The following is a 20,570-nucleotide window of genomic DNA, read 5'->3' on the forward strand; positions in this document are numbered from 1 at the left end:
ATATGTGTGGCAGATTGATCGAGAGTCTGAGACCGCTCAAGGAAGCGAGACATCTCACCGTCAGGGCTGTGTGGTTATGAGGGGTGCGGAGGATTCTCTCACCTGTGCGGATACAAGGCTGCCTTGAAGACTTTTTAAATTGGGATTATGGACGATTCCCAAATTCTGAACTCTGACAACTTGTGTTTTTTGTTTTTTCTTTCTTCACAATTAAGAATTATTTTGTAAGAATGTTGTTCTACGATGTCTAAAGCATTGAGTTTATATGTGAAGTGGTGCAGGATGGAGGCTTATGACTTGCTTGGGTTGTTAAGAGGGAGGGTTTGTAAGTCTTTCCAGGACTGACACTTTGGACAGTCAACCCCCCTTCTGGAAATCCTGCCTCCAAAAAAAATTCCTGGTAAGCCAGTTTCAGACGCCTGTATTATGGGTACATTTATGTGTACTACTGACAAGTGTCCTGGCCCGACTGCGGGTATCCTCGCCCGAACTCCAAGCATCATAGATTTCCTTGTTGCTCTGAGTTCGGGTCAGTAGACTCACGGTTGGCCTAGGATGCTTGTTCGCAATACGGACGTATAAACGCCCTCTTAATACGCTCATGTGGGATCTGTTTCAGTCTGGAGTCGCACATGGAGATTTTTATGCAGGTTTTCTGAACCAAAACCAGGGGTGGATTCAAAAGTTATAAGAAATATGAATGAAGAACTTCTTTTTTCCTTATCTGCTGGATCCACTTCTAGTTTTGGCTCAAAAATACATTAAAAACTGCCAAAAAAGTCACAATTTCCCACAAATATAAACCTCATTCGCGGCATGTCCTATCTTTGGGTCTTTTTTTTTTGGAATGCCTTGCCTATTGTTTTCAATAGGGCCTGCAAAAGCATCGCACGGCATATGAGATGCAAGTGAGTGCGATGTGATTCGAGTTTTCCCACTGAAAACAATGGGAAACCCTAGCTGACCTGCCGCTTTGGAGGATCGCTACTTACCTGAAGCGATGTGAGGCTTTTTGACACACAAACACCTTGCATCCGCAGAGAAATCGCACATTCGCAAACGTGGTATCGGTTTCACAGCTCGATATCCCACTCGCCCGTGTGAAATGAGCCTTATAGTTCTTTTACACAGGACAAGTATTGGCCAAATAATTAGTCAAAAGAGCTAATCCAAACTGTGTTTATACAGTGTAAACCTGGCCATCAACGTGCTGACGAGCGATGAGCTCAAACAAAAAGACTAGTGACTTAACAAAAAAAATAGTCAGAAGTCATGTGGTGTGCAGTTAGTCATTCATATTTGAACAAGTAGTAATTAGAAAATTATAGCACCAGTGTTTCTGGTGGCACACAGCTCTGGTACAGGCATGTCACACACACAGCTCTGGTACATGCACGGCAGACATACAGCTCTGCTACATGCACATCACACACACACTGTTCTCTGGTACATTCACATCATATACAGCTCTGCTACATGTACACCACATACAGCTCTGCCACACACATTTTTCATCCCATACAACAGGGATTTCAAGCAGCATAGCAGAGTCCTGCACCTACTAATCACCCCCTGGTCATGTGATCCCGGACTCCTCCCACACAGATGACACTGACAAGCACACGGCTGCTGACCGGCTCTACAGGTTTTTAATAAAGTGAAGGACCTGTGGTGATGTCAGTCATGTGATCAGGGGCGGAGCTCAGAGCTCTAGTGACTGATCCCATGACTGTGGCATCTTCACATGTAACTCACACAGTCACTCACTTCCAGACAGGTGGTTTTTAGTATTCCATAGCAACTGAGGCTGCGGGAGTTTGTAGAGGATGTAGTCCGTCTGTAATCTGCACAGGAATGAAGGCCCTGTAATGACGTCCCCATCGTGTAATCAGGGGCGGAGCATGTAACTCACTTAGGGACACAGAGGCCAGGGAACTGATCACATGATGGTGACATCATCACAGGTCCTGTTAGCAAACGTCTGCTGTCAGGCTCTGCATGTTTTATGTTTGAGGACCTTTGAAGACATCACCGTCATGTGATCAGGGGTGGAGGATGTCACTCACTCACGGACAGATGGTCGTTAGTATTTTGACTTGCGAGCGAATCTTCATGGAGATCCCCTTTATGGCGGATATCTCTGGAAACAATAAGCAATCATCACTCCGTGTAAAAGCCAACAAACAGCTGCTGTTTGTATGCTTGATTAACTTTTTTGGGTGACTATCTGAACGATAGTTGCACCACATAAAGGTACCTTTAGACTCCTGTATTCCCAAAGGGGTTTTCTAGCTTTCAAGTATTGACGGCCTCTTCTCAGGGTAGGTCATCACTAATTGATCCGTAGCTGTCTGCGCCAAAGACCCCTACAAATCGCTGCTCTAGTGTCCTGCAACACGTCTACTCCGTACTGCCCTGCGATCAGCTGTGGACTCTCACCATGCAACTGTTGATGACCTGTCCTGAGGATACATTAGTAGTGTAGAAGTGGGAAACCCCTTTGTCAGTCCCTAGCAGGTGTAGCAAGTGCTTCATGAAGTCGCTACCTAGTGATGCAGTAATCCCGTGTGTCCTGTGCTAGTTCATTTGCTTATCAGACCATTGGAAGCAAAATTCTGGATGATAATCCAATGCTCCCTAGCATTATACTATGAAAACCTCCGCATATTCCCTCCTTGATATTGAGACTTTATGTTCTGGAGGAAAGGATTCTTTACTGTAAAGGTGAATAGTGTACTAATATGTGTTATTAAAGCTATTCTTACTGTCATTTTCATTTTATATAGATAATAATGGGGTCTATACAGCCGTCCTGCTATCTTTTTTTTATTTTCATGTTGAAATTCTTCTCTCCCTTGTGGTTGCCCTGTACCGATCCGAAGCCATTGATGCCGCATGTATTTTAGTACAGGGCTTAGTTTTTACATTGGTGTGTCAGATCTATTTTTAAAGCTTTTATTGGAACATGCCGGCATACGTGTATTGATTTTGTACACGTGTTATTATGTGGATGGTTTTGTAAGGCTGTCGGGTGTTCGCTCTGCCCCCTCCCCCGCAGGAGGGGTCTCTCTAGTGCATGTCTGCCATTGTCCCACTGACATTGAAATTACATTTCTCATGGTGATTTGAACATGGGTATGTTTGAGGGAGTGAGAGATTCATTCTCACCATGACAGGACATAATAGCTTCACGCTCTGCTAGGAGCTGCCATACAAAATCCTACTCTGCCTGCGACGAGCCAGGGGTGGATGGACCCGCTCGCCATGAAAGGAGAGGAAAAATCCGAAATATGCAACATTAGTTATGAGATATCTAAGGGATGCGGCGGCGTGGATGGAAACGTACAGTTCATTCAGTGTGCGGGGAGGGTTCACATTGCTTTACCCTTATGTGCATATGTGCTAAGAACGTATAGAAAACACCGATTAGTGGAATAGAAGTACAATATGTATACAAATAAGCGTCTGGCCTATGTCGCATAACATAAAGTCTGAGAAAAGTCACATGACCAAATTTGTGCCACTTATCTGCAACAGGCAAATTTGACTGTTAAATGGCCAAATCGCAGACCGGTAAGTCACATGCGAATTACGTTGGTGTCTATAGCGGAGAAGTCACATGCAACCAAAAGCCAACCGAGTTGGACTTTCTGCAAAGCAGCTGTTATATCGCATCACGGTTGCAGCACGACACCATTGACAAGAGTGTAGATGCAACAATGTAAACTTTGAGTTGCGTGACGCACGCTAAAGTGTTAAGCCGAATGCACACGGCTGGATCTGCATTGTGGACCTGGAGCGGGCGTCTGCCTCTGCATTTCGCAGCAAATACCTGCCATAAGCATGCAAGGTAAAAGCGGGTTTTCATGCCCACGAGCGGAAATCAATTCCAATTTTTTTTTTTTTTTTCCGCTTGCGGGGGTAAATTCGCAGCATGCTCTATTTTGAGCCACATTCAGTGCGGACGACTTCCATTGAAGTCCATCATTGCGGAAAGGCCGCGGGACAGGTGTCATCGCTTAGCGACAGCACGGCACTATTCAACTGCTCATGAGCGCCGGCCGACACATCCGCAGCACGGATAACAGGAATCCGGACAGGTACGCGGCGGTCACCAGCCGGGCACAGGGTCTGATTCCGCTACGAGATGCGACCCGGCCGTATGCGTTCCGCCTTAGGCTGGCTACACACACGGTCTTGTAGCATTTTTTCTTCACACCTTTTTTAGGTTAACCCGCAGATGTTTCTTGTAGGATCTGTTCCCATATGGCGTAATCGCTGCAGACATTCCATGTGCAAATTCCATTGAACGATTTTCCACATTTTCTGTATTTGCAGTACAAGTCATGTGGATGACATTTTAAAGGTATTTTCCACGTAAATACTATGGATGCCCTAACCACAGGATCCTCATCAATAGTTGACTGGCAGGGGTCTGCCAATCGAGACCCTGGCCAATCAGCTGATTAGTGCAGGGCTTACAGCAAGCACCCAAACAGGTGTCGGAGCGGAAGCAGTTGGCTCCGATCAGGGTGTAGTGGCCAACACTTGTAATTGCAGGCACAGCTGTCGTTGATTTTAATGACAGCTGCGCCTGCAATTACAAGTGCCGGCCACTACACCAAGATCAGAGGAGTATGACCTTTGTGTATTGCGCTGACAGCGAGCACCCAATCAGCTGATCGGGTCGGGGTCCCAAGTGACAGGCCCTAGGCGATCAGCTATGAATGATCTATACTGAGGATAGGTCATCAGTAGTAGCATTTGCTTGGAAAGTCACTTTAAGAAATCTCATTCACAGGGGATTTCACCCAATGCAAAGAGTGAAAGCTGCGCCAAATCTGCAGCATTTCCGTACCTCGTGGTGCGGTTTTTGCCAATGCAGATTCGCTGTGGATATTCCGCTGCAGCAAATGCACATCAAATCAGTCGTTTATAGCAATTCTGCAATGCATCGTGTTGTTGTTTTTTTGTCTTGTATTTTAATAGTGTTTAACTTTTTGTTGATAACGCTGTATTCTCCGGGTATGGTATGTTTTTGTTTTTTTCCCAGTGGGATTTGAAAAACCTATATAAAATACACCACCAAAAACACTTGTAAAATACATTTATGAAAAGCATTTAAAGATGCTAAAGCCTTTGTGTGTGCAGGAGGATTGGCTATTTCAGAATCGTCTCGGTTATACCTGCTCGCACGCAGCCAGGGTTTTACAGTCCCTTGTTTAGATTCTGCAGAAATTCATTCTGCAGCAAGGATGAACACTGTGTTTCCTCTGCATCAGACATTATGACCTAGGAAGTCATTTAGTCTCTCCCAAGCCTCAAGTTCCTTGGCATGTTGTCTGGGCTTTGGTTCTCTGCCTCCCTATGCTAAGGATGACACCTCTAGGCCATATGAGGTACTGCACCGTGGCGGCGGCGGCAATCCCAGGAACACTACAATAAAGCCGGCACTTTCCTGTTAATTTGCAGCTCTGCTGTGCGTCCCCCTAAAACCTCTGAAAGGAAACATCACTATCCATCGCGCCTTTTCCTACTCCAGCAATGAAGCTCGATTCTTTTTGGGCTTGACGGCGCTTGTTAAGAACAATGTCTACTCCAAATTGGTTTCCAGGCTGAGCTTTGCAATAAAGTATTCTGCATTACGGAAATGCAACATCTCATCCCATCATGCAGCGTATTAAATATTGAGATACGGGCAGTGGCTGTTTATAGTGAGGACCTAAGGATCAATTCTGAGTCACGGTTGGGTTTCTTTTACATAGATCTAAAGGATGAAGGTTTTCTTTGCAGCACATTAATGCATTGAAAAATACATATATGAATGTGCTGTATAGTTGCAGAATGTCCATAAATCATTCTTCTCTTTTTTTTTTTTTTTGCAGATGATCCTACGGAGGATGCAGAAGGCTCTTGTGAAGCTGCTGCTGACCCAGAGGAAGCCCCAAAAGATCAGGAGCCTGAAGGAGCCACGGAGAACAACAGGGGTGCAGGTAACCGAGCCATCCGGTGGATAAATGTACACCGCTCTATGACTTGAGCATTGCTCTTCTCCACAGAACCGTAGACATTTCCCCTGAGCAGTTTCTTTATCATGCCGGACTAGTATTACCGTGTGGCAGCAGAATGCAGTCCTAAGCTCTCGCTCACGACCTGAAGGTTGTCGGTTCAATCCCCACGTGGTTCAGGGAGCAGGCTTAAGGTTGACCCATCCTTCCGAGGTCCGTAAAATGAGCGCCCAGCTTACGGAGGGGGGTAATAAATAAATTACCTGCAAGCACCGTGGAATAAGTTGGCGCTGTACAAATAACAAGTCCCTTCCCCCCTTCCTTAGTTAAATTTCTTACTTTTCCATTGCAGCATCTTGTGTTCCCTCTGAGAAGGATCCTCCAGACTCGGTACCAGCCAAGCTTTCATCAGTCGCCAGCACTGAACCTCCTTTGGCCAAGCGACCAAGGTGTGCCGAAGAGAAGAAAAATGAGCAGGTAGCGTTCGCCCTTTTTTTTAATCGTTCCTTCTTTGCCGTCTTTTTCGCCTGCTCCAATACTCATTGTCTTCTACCCTCAGCTCTACCAGTGTCCGTACTGCAAGTACAGCAATTCAGATGTGAACCGACTGAGGGTCCACGCAATGACCCAACACTCTGTGCAGCCCATGCTGCGTTGCCCCCTCTGCCAGGATATGCTAAACAACAAGATCCATCTGCAGCTGCACCTCACCCATTTGCACAGCGTGGCACCCGACTGCGTGGACAAACTTATTGTCACGGTAAGTGGCGCACCTTGGGAGAGGTAAGCTTGCCGGCGAGTGTCAACGGCATTTTAGAGCGGTTGCACTTTAAACGAGCGAAGGAAGAACTCGGCATGTAAAGGAGAGGATGTCCCGAGTCATTGATAATGGTGACGACGCCGCTGTGCGCATGTGCTGCTTGCATTCACGTAATGTCCCTAATAATAACTCAGACAGCTCACTGCAACCTGCCCGGTGTCAAGTCTGTTACCACGGCAACCATGGCTTTGATTCTGCTCCATATCCTGCATTACTCGTTTTGTGCACTCAGCCCGCTCTGAGCATAGCAAATGGTCACTTCACTTCACTGACCATATGCAGTATGCTACCTACGCTCCTATACAGGGATGGAAATAGTCATAGCGCTGCTAAACCGCATCATCCAGCCATTTCCTCGCCCTCATATTTAACCACCCTGTCTCTCGTTTGCCTTTTCGGCCTCTCGCCACCTTCTTCTCTGGCGGTTTTTTGTCTCCGCTGTCGTTTGCACACAATTGCTGGGACCTTAAGTGGAAGCTGCTCGGCTCATGTTTGCCAATTAGATGGTGTAAATGCAAAGTGACCTTAATATCCTCCCCTTGCTAACGAGTTTTTCTCTCCAACCTTTGCGCTCTTTGTAATGGAAATATGCAGTCTGTCTGCGAGTGGGATTTGCATGTTGGACCTCGCTGACAGTCGGAGGGTTTTTTTTTTCTTTCTTTTCTGACCTCTTTCCTCTTTTCTTTGTCTGTGTCCTTAGCTCTCCCCTCACTGTCAGCCGCTTTTCTCCGTCTGCCCTCCGCACGCTGCCCTCCTCTCCCCCCACCGCCCCCCCCTTCCCTTCTTTTTCTTCCTTCTTCTCCTTCATTGCAATATGCAAAGAAAAATAGCTGGGTTACAGGGCAGGCCTAAGAGTCCAGCTTACACCTCTTAGACCCCAGCATGGTGTAAACAGCCTCTGAAAATGTGGCCATGTTCTGTCAGCTGGGCCTCCTCACACAATTAGCATGTAATTATCCCGTGTGATGGGCAGCCAGTGGAGAGCCAGCTGACACGTTGCATCGCTGACCCGCAAGTCAGAGATCAGTGGGCACACAGAGCCGTGCAGCGTGCTCCTTAATGATGCAATTTACATATCTGACCAAGCAGCTGGGTATTGCGGAAGCCATGCTGTGTAGTATGCAGGGCATTATTCACACTGGTCACTATGCCGTTAGTGCCCAGGCACCGATGAGCTCGGTTACAAGTGTGTCTGGCACTTTTCTGGGCACCTAAGTTAGATTGCATTGCTTGTTAGATTGCATTGTTTTGCCAGTTGTGTAACATCAGCTGATATGTGACGCTGGAGGCGTTTTTTTTTTTGTTTTTTTTTTTTTTTACGAGATGAGGCACCGAAAAAGGTAGCAGGCACATTAGACCTCTCAAAACCTGCCAGAATTCCAATCAGGAAAGATGATTAAAGTAGAGAGCAGACAACGTCTCCCGCTCACCTCCTCGTCTGCCGTCATTCACACTTGATTGACTTCAACCTTTCAAGTACAGAAGTCTTTCTCTTATTATTCAAGGCCAGGCAAGGTTTTCTAATTAAAGTGTATGAAAACAATTATAGAGCTGTCTTGTGGAGCTGGAATTCTCTGAGACTCTGCATACGGCTTTGCTCTCGCCGGGTGTGGGGATTTAGCGGACACATATTCCTCCCCTTGCCTTTAAATGAGAATTTGTCCGTGCTTGTGATCCTGCTCGCCTCATCCTGTAATGTCCTCGCGGAGGAGAAGATCAGACAAGAAGGCTTTGTTTCCCCTTGTTTGATTATGTCATTGCACAAAACATAGGTTAAAACGGTGTATGCAAAATTAATTGGCAATAGTAACACATGCATTTCCCGAACACGGATCCTGGCGCAATTCTACGTAGCCATATGTAGTAATAATTGACGGGCAAGTAAGTCCCATTAATTAAAATGTGTATTCTTTTAATTTCTTCTGTTGCAGAGACTGGAAAACATCACTTGTTCAGCTGAATGCTGACATGACATGTTTTCCTGTTTGCTTGCCATCTATTCTGTCACCACATTTGAAGATGTTTGCGAGGAGTTTTGTCCATGCGGTTTTCGGAGTCTGTTTTATTATTAACTCCATTGTGTTGACTTTTTTTTTTTTCTTCCTAATGATAACCGATCCTTCAAAAATCTCTTGTTTCTTCACAATGCATCCCCCCCCCAATGTGTATTTCTCAGTTTAAGGAAACAGGCTGCTCCTTTCACTCAGGAACATGGCACACTCGTTTATCTTTAGCAGTCTGAATTAATTAGGGGTGTTAATATGTGCTTGGTAGATTGAGGAGGGAGGATGGGGGCTTCTCGTGCATCTCTGTAATTGGCTGCCCCACAGCCTGTGACAAAACACTCTTTGTGATCAAAGTCAGGATTCTGTGGAAAGGAAAAAAAATATTAATTAGAAGATTATTCTTTTAGTGTGTACTGATAATTAGAGCAGGCCACCTCCTGAGTGATGAGGGGTTGTTGAGCAGCTGGGGACACTCTCAGACATTCTTTGGGGTGAGGCATTATGGTTGGAGCCTACTCAATATCCTGCTTCTCTTCCGTAGGTAACTTCTCCGGAGATGCTTATGCCGAGCAGTATGTTCTTACCAGTCAATTCACCGGAGAGAGAGAAAGCTCCATCGGTCTCTGAAAATACGGAGAAGGTCTCAGGTAAAGGCAAGTCAACTTTTATATTGGGCTCTGCGCACACTACGTCTGAGCCTTGTCGGTGGTATAGGTCTGGAAGATTGCCAAACGTATACCTTCAATGTATGCCATGTTCTAGTCATATAGCGGCAAACGTCGCCCATGGGGTGCTATTGTTAAGAAAAGAAATAGTTATTTTTTTGGTGGGGGTGGTCCTCTGCATAGGAAAGCATAATCTGCTGCACTTTCCTGTACAGTAGGGAAAAAGGTCTTCTGACATATACCACCCAGATGGAGACTAACAGGACATTTTTTTAGCCTCTGTCTGGTTAAAGGAGTCCTATAGATACCATTAGAGCCTTGTGTGGCGCAGAGTATTAGGGCAGCAGAAATGCAGTCCTAAGCTCTCGCTCACGACCTGAAGGTTGCAGGTTCAATCCCTGCATAGTTTTGGGTAGCCGGTTCAAGGTTGACTCCGTTTTCCATCCTTCAGAGGTCTGTAAATTGAGTACCCAGCTTGCTGGGGGGGGGAGGGAAAAGATGAGTGCGGAAGGCAGTGGTAAACCACCCCGCAAAAACAGTCTGCCTAGAAAACGTCATGATGTGACGTCACCCTAGGAGTCAGTCATGACTCAGAGGACTTTACCTTTCATAGATACGTAAATGGGTATCATTTTCACTGCTCCGTTAGCTGTTTTCGGCTTATTCCAGTAGCTGAAGACTGCCCCATATAGGGCCGCCTTCTGCTGCTAGAGGCAGTCAAAAACAGCTGACAAATCAGGAGTGCTCCGAAGTGAAAGTGCAAACACTCCTTAACCTCTGACAGAAGCTTTAACCCAGAGTTACAGCTATGAAGCAGTCTGCACAGTCTTGTGGAATAAACCGAATAAAAAAGCTAAAAAGATTCATTATATGGGTTCCTGAGGAGGGTGGTTATGAATCAAGTATATACACATATGGTTACATAGTTTTTGTATTTCTTCCTTTTTTAGAACCTGCTGAAGCAGTGTCTAAGAGCGCAGCTGTTTCTGAAGGGACTGAGCCGAGTACAGAACACAAAGCACCTGCAAGTGACAGTAATTCTGCAAGAGAAGACTCGGGATTCCTATGTTGGAAGAAAGGATGTAACCAAGTATTTAAAACCTCTGCTGCTCTCCAAACGCATTTCAACGAAGTTCACAACAAGCGCCCTCAGTTGCCAGTCTCGGATCGCCACGTTTACAAGTATCGTTGCAACCAGTGCAGCTTAGCCTTCAAGACTATTGAAAAACTCCAGTTGCATTCACAGTATCACGTGATCCGTGCCGCCACCATGTGCTGTCTTTGCCAGAGAAGCTTCCGCACATTCCAAGCTCTTAAGAAGCATCTGGAAACCAACCATCTGGAGCTGAGCGAGTCTGACATTCAGCAGCTGTACAGTGGGCTTTTAGTAAACGGAGACATTACAAATGTGGGAGATGCTTCAATAGCAGATGATCAGAGCATGCTGGTGGATGATGAAAAGGAGGATGAGAGTGACCTCGAAGATAAGCAAAGTCCCACAGGGAGCGATTCGGGGTCTTTTCAAGAGGACTCTGGTTCCGAACCCAAACGAGCGCTTCCCTTCCGTAAGGGCCCAAACTTTACAATGGAGAAGTTTCTCGATCCGTCCCGACCCTATAAGTGTACAGTATGCAAAGAGTCTTTCACCCAGAAGAACATTTTGTTGGTCCATTACAATTCGGTGTCTCATCTACACAAACTTAAAAGAGCCTTGCAAGAATCAACAACTGGGCAGCCCGAGCCCACCAGTAGCCCCGACAACAAACCATTTAAATGTAACACCTGTAATGTTGCATACAGCCAGAGCTCCACTCTCGAAATTCACATGAGGTCTGTTTTGCATCAAACAAAGGCCCGCGCAGCAAAACTAGAAGCCGCAAGCGGTAGTAGCAGCGGAGTTAGTGCCAACAGTACTTGTACATCCGTAACCTCCACCACAACCTCCAACCCTGTTAGTAGCAGTGTCACTACCATTTCAACCTGTACAACCACCGTTACACCCACAGTGAGCTCCAGTTTCATGAGCCAAGCCCCTACTGAATCCGTAGTTAACCCTTGCACAACCAGTCTAATTACAGCTGGCGTTTCTTGCCCTCCTGAACATAAAGATGTTAACCGTAAAAAATTGGCAGACATGATAGCTTCCCGGCAGCATCAACAACAGCAACAACAAGCTCAAACATTGGCACAAGCCCAGGCCCAGGTGCAAGCCCATTTGCAGCAAGAGCTTCAACAGCAAGCTGCCATCTTGCAATCTCAACTGTTGAACCCAACTCTTCTCCCTCATTTTCCCATGACCACCGAGACATTGCTTCAACTTCAGCAGCAGCAACACCTACTGTTTCCTTTCTACATCCCTAGTACAGATTTTCAGTTCAACCCGGAAGTCAGTTTGCCTCTGACGAGTGGCACACTAACTTTGACAGGAAGTGGCAGCAGTTTGCTGGAAGACATGAAGAATCCGCTGCAGCTTACGCAACAAGCTCATTCCCACCATTCCCATCTCCTCCAGCAACAAAGCCAGATGTGTATGTCGGAGACTCATTCCACACTTTTGCAACCATCAGAACAAAAGAACAAATCTGTGAAAGAAAATATAAAGGAACTAAAGAAGGAAAAAGAGTTGTTTGAGAGAGCAGATGAGATGGCAGTAGTGAGCGAGTCTGTATCGGAGTCTTTGAAGTGTAAAGAAAAGAAAGACTCTGCAACTGGTTCCTCTTCTGAGACTCTTCTGCTTCCACCTCGTATTGCTTCAGACGCACGAGGGAATGCCACCAAAGCCTTGCTTGAAAATTTTGGGTTTGAACTTGTAATTCAATACAATGAAAACAAACAGAAAGCACAGAAAAAGAATGGGAAGAGTGAACACGCTGATTGTTTAGAGAAATTGGAATGCAGTTCATGCGGAAAGCTTTTCTCCAATATACTGATACTAAAAAGCCACCAGGAACATGTTCACCAACGCTATTTGCCCTTTAAGCAGCTAGAGCAATTTGCGAAGCAATATAGAGACCACTATGATAAGTTATATCCATTGAGGCCCCAGACACCAGAGGCACCCCCACCGCCCCCACCACCCCCTCCTCCACCACCTCCACCTCCTCCTTCAGCCACTCCACAACCAGCTATCACACCGACCGTCCCTGTCTCTGCACCTCCTCTCACCCCTCCTAGCATTTCACCAGCACAGTCATCAGTGTCATTAGCTCAGCTATCAATGCCAATGGAACTACCAATTTTTTCACCCCTCATGATGCAAACAATGCCCTTACAGTCAATGCCAGGTCAACTGCCGCCACAGTTGGGGTCAGTAGACACTCTTTCCGCAGACTTGGCCCAGTTATATCAACACCAGTTAAATCCAAGTCTCCTGCAACAACAAAACAAAAGGCCAAGGACCAGGATCACTGATGACCAACTAAGGGTTTTAAGGCAATATTTTGATATTAATAATTCTCCTAGCGAGGAACAGATTAAAGAAATGGCCGATAAATCTGGGTTGCCCCAAAAAGTGATTAAGCACTGGTTTAGAAACACTCTTTTTAAAGAACGTCAACGCAACAAAGATTCCCCTTATAATTTTAATAATCCTCCCATTACAAGTTTGGAAGAACTAAAAATGGATTCTCGGCCTCCATCCCCAGAGCCCCAAAAACACGAATACTGGGGAAATAAGAGGTCTTCCAGAACACGCTTTACAGACTACCAGTTGCGTGTTCTCCAAGACTTTTTTGATGCCAATGCTTATCCAAAAGATGATGAATTTGAGCAGCTTTCAAATCTTCTCAATCTTCCTACACGTGTGATTGTGGTTTGGTTCCAGAATGCTCGTCAAAAAGCACGCAAGAACTATGAAAATCAAGGGGATGGTAAGGAAGGAGAGAGGCGTGAACTGACAAATGACAGGTATATCCGGACGAGCAATTTAAACTACCAGTGCAAGAAATGCAATTTGGTGTTTCAGAGGATTTTTGACCTTATTAAACACCAGAAAAAGCTATGCTATAAAGACGAGGATGAAGATATGCAAGATGAAAGCCAAAACGAGGATTCCATGGATGCCACCGATCTGCTGACTCCGTCAAGCTCATCGTGTAGTACTCCTATGCCCTATCAGACTTATAGCACTGCAGCCTCAACTTCCACAAACACAACTTTCCAACAAGTGATGGATGACGAGCTTTCACTATATAATTTAAAATCAGAAGCTACCCACGACGATAAACCAAAGCATTTCGAGTTTTCAAGGACACAGCAAAACCAAACTCAAGAACAGCCACAGCAACCAAAGCAAGAGCCACAGCAGCCTCAGAGCACGCAGTCTCAACCTCTGCAGCAGGATCAATCAGAGCAAAAAGGTAGTGCAACACCACAGAAGCTTCCACCTATTTCATCCCCATCCACGCAGCCACAAACCTCGCACTGTTCTATGACCCAATCAAACCCAAGCACCGTGCAAATCTCTCATCATCCTATGAAGCCCCTTCATTCATCCACTCCACAACAGTTGTCCAATTTGTCGCATCAGTTAATTCCATATCAGTGTGATCAGTGCAAGCTGGCTTTCCCTTCTTTCGAGCATTGGCAAGAACATCAGCAGCTTCATTTTCTTAGCGCTCAAAATCAGTTTATTCATCCTCAGTTTTTAGATCGACCAGTGGATATGTCTTTTATGCTTTTTGACCCCAGTAATCCACTACTAGCAGGGCAACTGTTATCTGGGGGTCTTTCTCAAATGCCAACTGGTTCAGCTACTTCTCCTTCAACGCCATCCTCCACAATGAACTCTCTTAAAAGAAAGCTTGAAGAAAAAGCTAGTGCAAGTCCAGGGGAGAATGATAGCGGGACAGGTGGAGATGAACCTCAAAGGGACAAACGATTAAGAACCACAATTACACCAGAACAACTAGAGATTTTATACCAGAAATATTTGCTAGATTCCAACCCAACACGTAAAATGCTGGATCACATTGCCCATGAAGTAGGACTGAAGAAGAGGGTGGTTCAAGTGTGGTTTCAAAACACGCGAGCAAGGGAAAGAAAGGGCCAGTTTAGAGCTGTTGGCCCAGCACAAGCTCACAGACGTTGCCCATTTTGCAGAGCTTTATTTAAGGCAAAAACTGCACTGGAAGCTCACATACGATCCAGACACTGGCATGAGGCGAAACGAGCTGGCTACAACATGAGTTTATCGGCAATGCTTGTTGATTGCGATGTAGGATTACAGATGAAAGCAGATCTTTTTGACCATAATACATTTCATAACTTGCCACATAGTAGCAATGATGGACAATGTATTTCCCTTTCCCCAGTGAGCAAATCCATGGATCTTTCTCCCCGGACACTACTCAGCCCATCGTCTATTAAAGTTGAAGGCATGGAAGATTTCGAGAGCCCTTCCATGTCCTCTGTCAATTTAGGCTTTGATCAGACTAAGTTAGACAATGATGATTGCTCCTCAGTGAATACTGCTATAACTGACACCACAACAGGAGATGAAGGAAATGCTGATAATGACAGTACGACCGGCTTATTAGGCGACAACAAATCTACATCTGTAACCAGTGAAGGCTTGCCGAAATCTGCCATGTTGGCAATGTCTGAGTATGAGGATCATATGTCTTCTGGATTGGTCAGCCCTGCTCCAAGTTATTACAGCAAAGAATATGAGAATGAAGGTATAATTGACTATAGTGAAACTTCCAGTCTTGCTGATCCTTGTTCCCCTAGCCCAGGTGCAAGCGGTTCAGCTGGCAAGTCAGGGGACAGTGGAGATCGACCCGGGCAAAAGAGGTTTCGAACGCAAATGACTAATCTTCAGCTGAAACTACTCAAATCCTGTTTTAATGATTATAGAACACCAACTATGTTGGAGTGTGAAGTCCTGGGCAATGATATAGGACTGCCAAAGAGAGTTGTCCAAGTGTGGTTTCAGAATGCCCGGGCAAAGGAAAAGAAGGCCAAACTAAGTATGGCCAAGCACTTCGGAATAAACCAAACAAACTATGAGGGACCCAAAACAGAGTGCACTTTGTGTGGTATTAAATATACCGCACGTCTGTCAGTGCGTGATCATATCTTCTCCCAGCAGCATATCTCCAAAGTTAAGGAAGCTATTGGAAGCCAGTTGGATAAGGAGAAAGAGTACTTTGATCCAGCCACTGTTCGCCAATTAATGGCTCAACAAGAGATAGATCGAATTAAAAAAGCCAATGAGGTTCTGGGTTTGACTCCACAACAGAGTGTGTTTGATAACCCTTCCCTACAAGCACTCAATCTTCCAACACCATACTCAACTCTACAAGGTATCCCTCCAGTACTGTTACCCGGTATCAACAGCCCATCTTTGCCAGGATTTACTCCTGCTAATACAGGTGGGCACAAGATGAGTGCAGTTAGTCATAAAAGTGTTCTTATATCAGGTTAATAGTGACAAGTCAAGGACATTGTAGTTAACCTAGATTTCATAAGATGTGTTCTAGAATGTGCTACCTGAGACCCCACCAGAGCCCAAATCCATCATTCATTGCTGTAGTTTTGGAGAGTTTTAGAATATTATCTGAATGTATTTTGTGAACGCAAAATATGTTTCCCCTAATAAGTTTGATAGAAAATAGGCAAATTTAAGCCTAATGTAATCCTTTTGTAAGCATTCTGGAAATGTGTTCTTTTACAGACGTACGGATATAGGCTTTTCTTATTTTAAAGCAATGTATTGGTTCCTTTTTTAGCATGTTTGATAAAAATAGATATGAAATATGCTATTTTGTGTGGTGTTTTTATTTTCATTTTATGTAATGCTTCTCGTCTCATCATGGTGTAATACCGATCAATAGATTATTACATTCATAGCTGGACCACGTAAGAGCAAAGTCTTTGTGCCCAATCTGATTACTGATGGCATGGTACCTAATTAGGCAGCCCCTTGAGCCGCACATATTTAGAAAACACGTATAAAGAATCCATCGAAGTGGTGTACAATGTGTCACATCTGCCCCACATTTCCTCTACATTGAATTTAATGGCTTCATATGTAGGAAACACATATACTGCATCCAACCAAATGGTGCATAATGCATCATGTTTGGACCACATTGAATTTAACGGCTTCATAGTCATTGTATCATACTACTAGCATCTTTACATATGCTCTTCATATGCTGAAAGCATCTCTTTTAAGAGGTTTTAGAATTGGGGGAAAAAAATTCTAGACTCACCTATTCCTCCCCAGGTAGACCCCTTATCGTATCTTCTTGCTGATCTTCTCCAGCCCCCCCACCTCCAGCTGGCCACATCCTCTTCATGTTAGGAAGTATACATTCCTCGCATTCTTCTTCCTGCTGGTCAGTGAAGGTTATGTCCCTGTGATGTAGCGTTCACTAGCTAGAAAGGAATGCTGATCTATTGCAGAGATAGCGCACATGCGCAGTCTCTGCAATAGCTCTGCACTCCCTGCTAGGCTGTGTACAAGTGACGTAACGTACATTGCCAGGCAGGAAGAAGACTGCCCGTGAATGTATGCTTCCTCACAGGAAGCAGAAGATTCAGCCAGCTGGAGCTGAGGTGACCCTGGGAGACTGCTTGAGACAGGAGAAGATCATCGGGGAGAAAATGAGGTAAGAAGACTGCCTGGGGAGGAATAGGGAGTATAGAATTTTTATTTTTTTATGAACGAACCTCTTTAAGTGTCCTTGGGGTATGCCTAACACAAGCCAGTAGCTGCCATTGAGTTGTCCTATTTTTTTTTTCCTTAAAAAAAAAAATTAAAAAATTCAAGCTATGGTTAAATTACTGCATGTGCTTATTGGTCATGTACTATTTATGATGAACGCAGATGCAAAGCATAGATTACATATCGTTTTTAGAGAAACGTCTAAAAACGTAATATTCATTTGAGTAATTTTTCTTTTTCTGTTTTTGCTTTCAGCTTTAAGTTCTCCAAAATCCAATGTGATGGGAATGTCCAACACCACAGTTCCTTCACCTGGACTCCCCACTTCTGGGCAACCAAATAAACAGTCTCCAAAATCATTAAGCCCCACCATCCCTTCCCAGACTCTCCCTGTACCTGCTCCCCAACTTCAAGAGTCGCAGAAAGATAAAGACCGTGAGAAGTTGAAAGAGAAGGAAAGGGTGAAAGGCAAAGGGGAACCCTCACCTGTATTAAAAAAAGAGAAAGGGGACACTCCAGCGTCCACTTCCAGCTCAATGCCGGGCATGGAGTATGTGGTTGATCCATCTCAGCTTCAGGCTCTGCAGGCAGCCTTGACATCGGATCCATCTGCCTTGCTCACTAGCCAGTTTCTTCCTTACTTTGTTCCTGGCTTTTCTCCCTACTACAGCGCTCAGATTCCAGGGACTTTGCCAGGTGGTTACCTCCAGCCAATGTATGGAATGGAAAGTCTGTTCCCTTACAACCCAGCAATTTCCCAGGCTTTGATGGGGCTTTCACCAACTTCTTTGCTTCAACAATATCAGCAGTACCAGCAAAGCTTACAAGAAGCCCTACAGCAGCAGCAGCGCCAACTCCAAATGCAGCAGCAAAAACAGCAGCATCACCATCATCAAAGACTGCAGCAGCAACAGCCCAAAGCAAGCCAAACTATTGTTTCTCCCTCTGACAAAGACCCTGCCAAAGACTCCCCAAAGATACAAGAACAGAATCCTGCAGCCATTGAGGTATCGCACTCCAACAAGCCCCCAGAACAGCAACAAGTGGAAAACCAAGGTGCAGACTGTCTCTTGGACCCGCTTATAGTCCCAAAGGTGCAGTACAAGTTGGTCTGCCGGAAGTGTGAGCTGAGCTTCAGCAGCGAGGAGGTGGCTATTAGCCATGTGAAGTCCCTCTGCTACTTTGGCCAATCTGTGGTGAACCTGCAAGAGTTTGTGAAATGCGTCCCCACTGGTGACAGTAGCGGCTCCTACCGCTGCTTAGGCTGTGAGGCCACTCTGTGTGGGGGCGATGCTCTTCGTCAACATCTGGAATCACCCTTGCACAAACACAGAACAATCAAAAGAACAGCAAGAAATGCCAAAGAGCACCCTAGTTTATTACCTCACTCTGCCTGCTTCCCCAATCCTGACACCGCATCTACCTCTCAGTCTGCTGCTGACTCCAAAGCCAGCCTCTCACCCCCTTCCCCTTCTGCTTCTCCCCACGCCTCCACAAAGACTTGGTCTCACAGTACTCCCAGAAAACCACCTCCTCTCCCCACATTCTCCTCATCCTCAACAGTTACCTCAAGTCCGTGCAGCACCTCAGGGGTTGCGACCTCCTTTCCAACAGACGGTTTCTCTGAGGAATCTGATTCGGACCTCAGCCAAAAGTCTGACAGGGTGGGAAGTCCTGTAAGCGCTCCTGAGAACCCAAGCTGTCACGAGGACGGCTCTCGAACTGCTGTGGGAGTGGGTTCTTTACGACTGTAGACTTCGGAGTTGGACGATGATATAATAATAATAATAAATATGAATTTTAAATAATAAAAGATAAATAACAAACCAGTTTCACAAACAAAATACTGCAAATTCCAAAGCTTTTAACCAAAAAAAAAGAGGAACCCCTCCCTTCCCCAGTATGGATTTTTTCATTCCTGCACCTGACCCACTGCCCTGTTTTCTTCCCTCTACCTAGTGTCACATTGGGCCGTAACACAGGGAACTGGGCCCAACTCCTTTTTTTGTCCCCTTTTGTGGAGATCAGCAGCCCTTCTGCTCATCTAGAATGGCTTTGTTAAGAAGAAACCAATGGAATTGTGTTATTCTCAGGTCAAATGTTCACACCGTGTTCTGACTCTGGTCTTGGAATTTTATATATACATATATATGGATAGGGATATGTGTGTATATATGTATTTATTTTATTTTATTTCTTTTTATTATTTTTTTTTTTCTTTGGTTCTGTAACTAATTTTTTTTTTTTTAAGTAATTGCTAACTTAACCGGGCAGAAAAAAAAAAATTCAGGACTGGGTTGAAAAAAAAAAAAAAAGCCTCCCATGGGACGAGAATTGTTGGGTGGCATTCATGCTTTATAAATTTCCACATCTGGGAACCACAGCTCAAAAAAAATATATATATACTTTAAAGAATAACGAACAGACTTTCTGTATTTCTTGTAGATGAGGCCATTCATTCAAGACAGTTTTCAGACATGGATAAGATCCTTTTTGTGTATTTTTTTTTAGGTTTTTTTGTTTTTTTTATTATTTTGTCGTGTCCAAATGCGTTTCTCATTTTGACGTATGTTGTGGGTCATCGAATGCCCTACATGCCACATTGTAAACCAACCTGTTAGCTCTTTAACCAAAAGACAACTTTCCCTTTTACCCCCTTTTTTCCTTTTTATGGTTACTGTTATTTTTATATGTTTTTAAGATCACTTGGCTCTTACCAGCAGGGATCTTTCACTGCTAAAAAAAAAAAGTAAATAAATTAGAGTTTTTCTCCCAGTGGGACACACAGCTCTTCATAGCCTGCATTAGCAGTGCTGTATATAGCGTGTTACAGGCGCTGCCCTTGCCCCAGATGAGCTTACTTGCAACACAGCCTGATGTTGGGATTTGGGGAAGAGGGTTTGCTGGTAAAGGTGTAATATTCCCTGTTGTTTGGTGTTTGTAATCTGCACACTTTTCCCAACCCCAGTGTTACCTGTTTACTCTGTTTCATGTCAATAGACAGAGGTCTGTTCTGTTTTAAAGAAAAAAAAAAAAAGTGGAAAAAAAAAAAGTTAACCATTTGTATGTGTATGTATACATGGGTGTGTGTATATGTATGCATAGATACATTGTCACACACAGACGTGTGCACACACATTTCTTTTTTTGAATGAAAACTGATGCTTTAAATAAAATCCAAAGAGAAGCCTCCCTTGTGTCTTGGCCCGGAAGGCTTTGTTTGACTTTTCCAAAAAGGTTGATATATGCATGTGCCACCAACATGGTATGGAATTCCAAAGAGCTAAATTATGTATCCCATATATAAGGGCACAGCGGATGGAAGACATAACAATACTCCGGTATTAAAGGTCTAGCTACGACTTAATGTATATGAAATCAGTATGTGGTTCTATAACT

At 44.7% G+C, this 20,570-nt stretch overlaps 1 protein-coding gene across 3 annotated transcripts in view; it reads left to right on the forward strand.

Annotated features, from left to right (window-relative positions):
- ZFHX3 (zinc finger homeobox 3) overlaps positions 1-20,362 on the forward strand; it is a 90,870-nt gene extending 70,508 nt beyond the window's left edge. The window contains exons 5-10 of one of the 3 annotated variants that reach the window (XM_066582482.1): positions 5,886-5,993; positions 6,361-6,485; positions 6,568-6,768; positions 9,376-9,487; positions 10,450-15,177; positions 17,427-20,362. In XM_066582482.1, the coding sequence (XP_066438579.1) occupies positions 5,886-5,993; positions 6,361-6,485; positions 6,568-6,768; positions 9,376-9,487; positions 10,450-15,177; positions 17,427-18,925 (6,773 nt within the window). In that variant the 3' untranslated portion in view covers positions 18,926-20,362. Of the gene's footprint in view, positions 1-5,885; positions 5,994-6,360; positions 6,486-6,567; positions 6,769-9,375; positions 9,488-10,449; positions 15,874-17,426 lie in introns of all 3 variants that reach the window. The other 2 variants (XM_066582480.1, XM_066582481.1) reach the window with 2 other exon arrangements.
- The last annotated feature ends 208 nt before the right edge of the window (positions 20,363-20,570 follow it).

This window comes from Eleutherodactylus coqui, chromosome 11 (genome assembly GCF_035609145.1).
Source record: "Eleutherodactylus coqui strain aEleCoq1 chromosome 11, aEleCoq1.hap1, whole genome shotgun sequence".
Classification (NCBI taxonomy): Eukaryota; Metazoa; Chordata; class Amphibia; order Anura; family Eleutherodactylidae; genus Eleutherodactylus; species Eleutherodactylus coqui.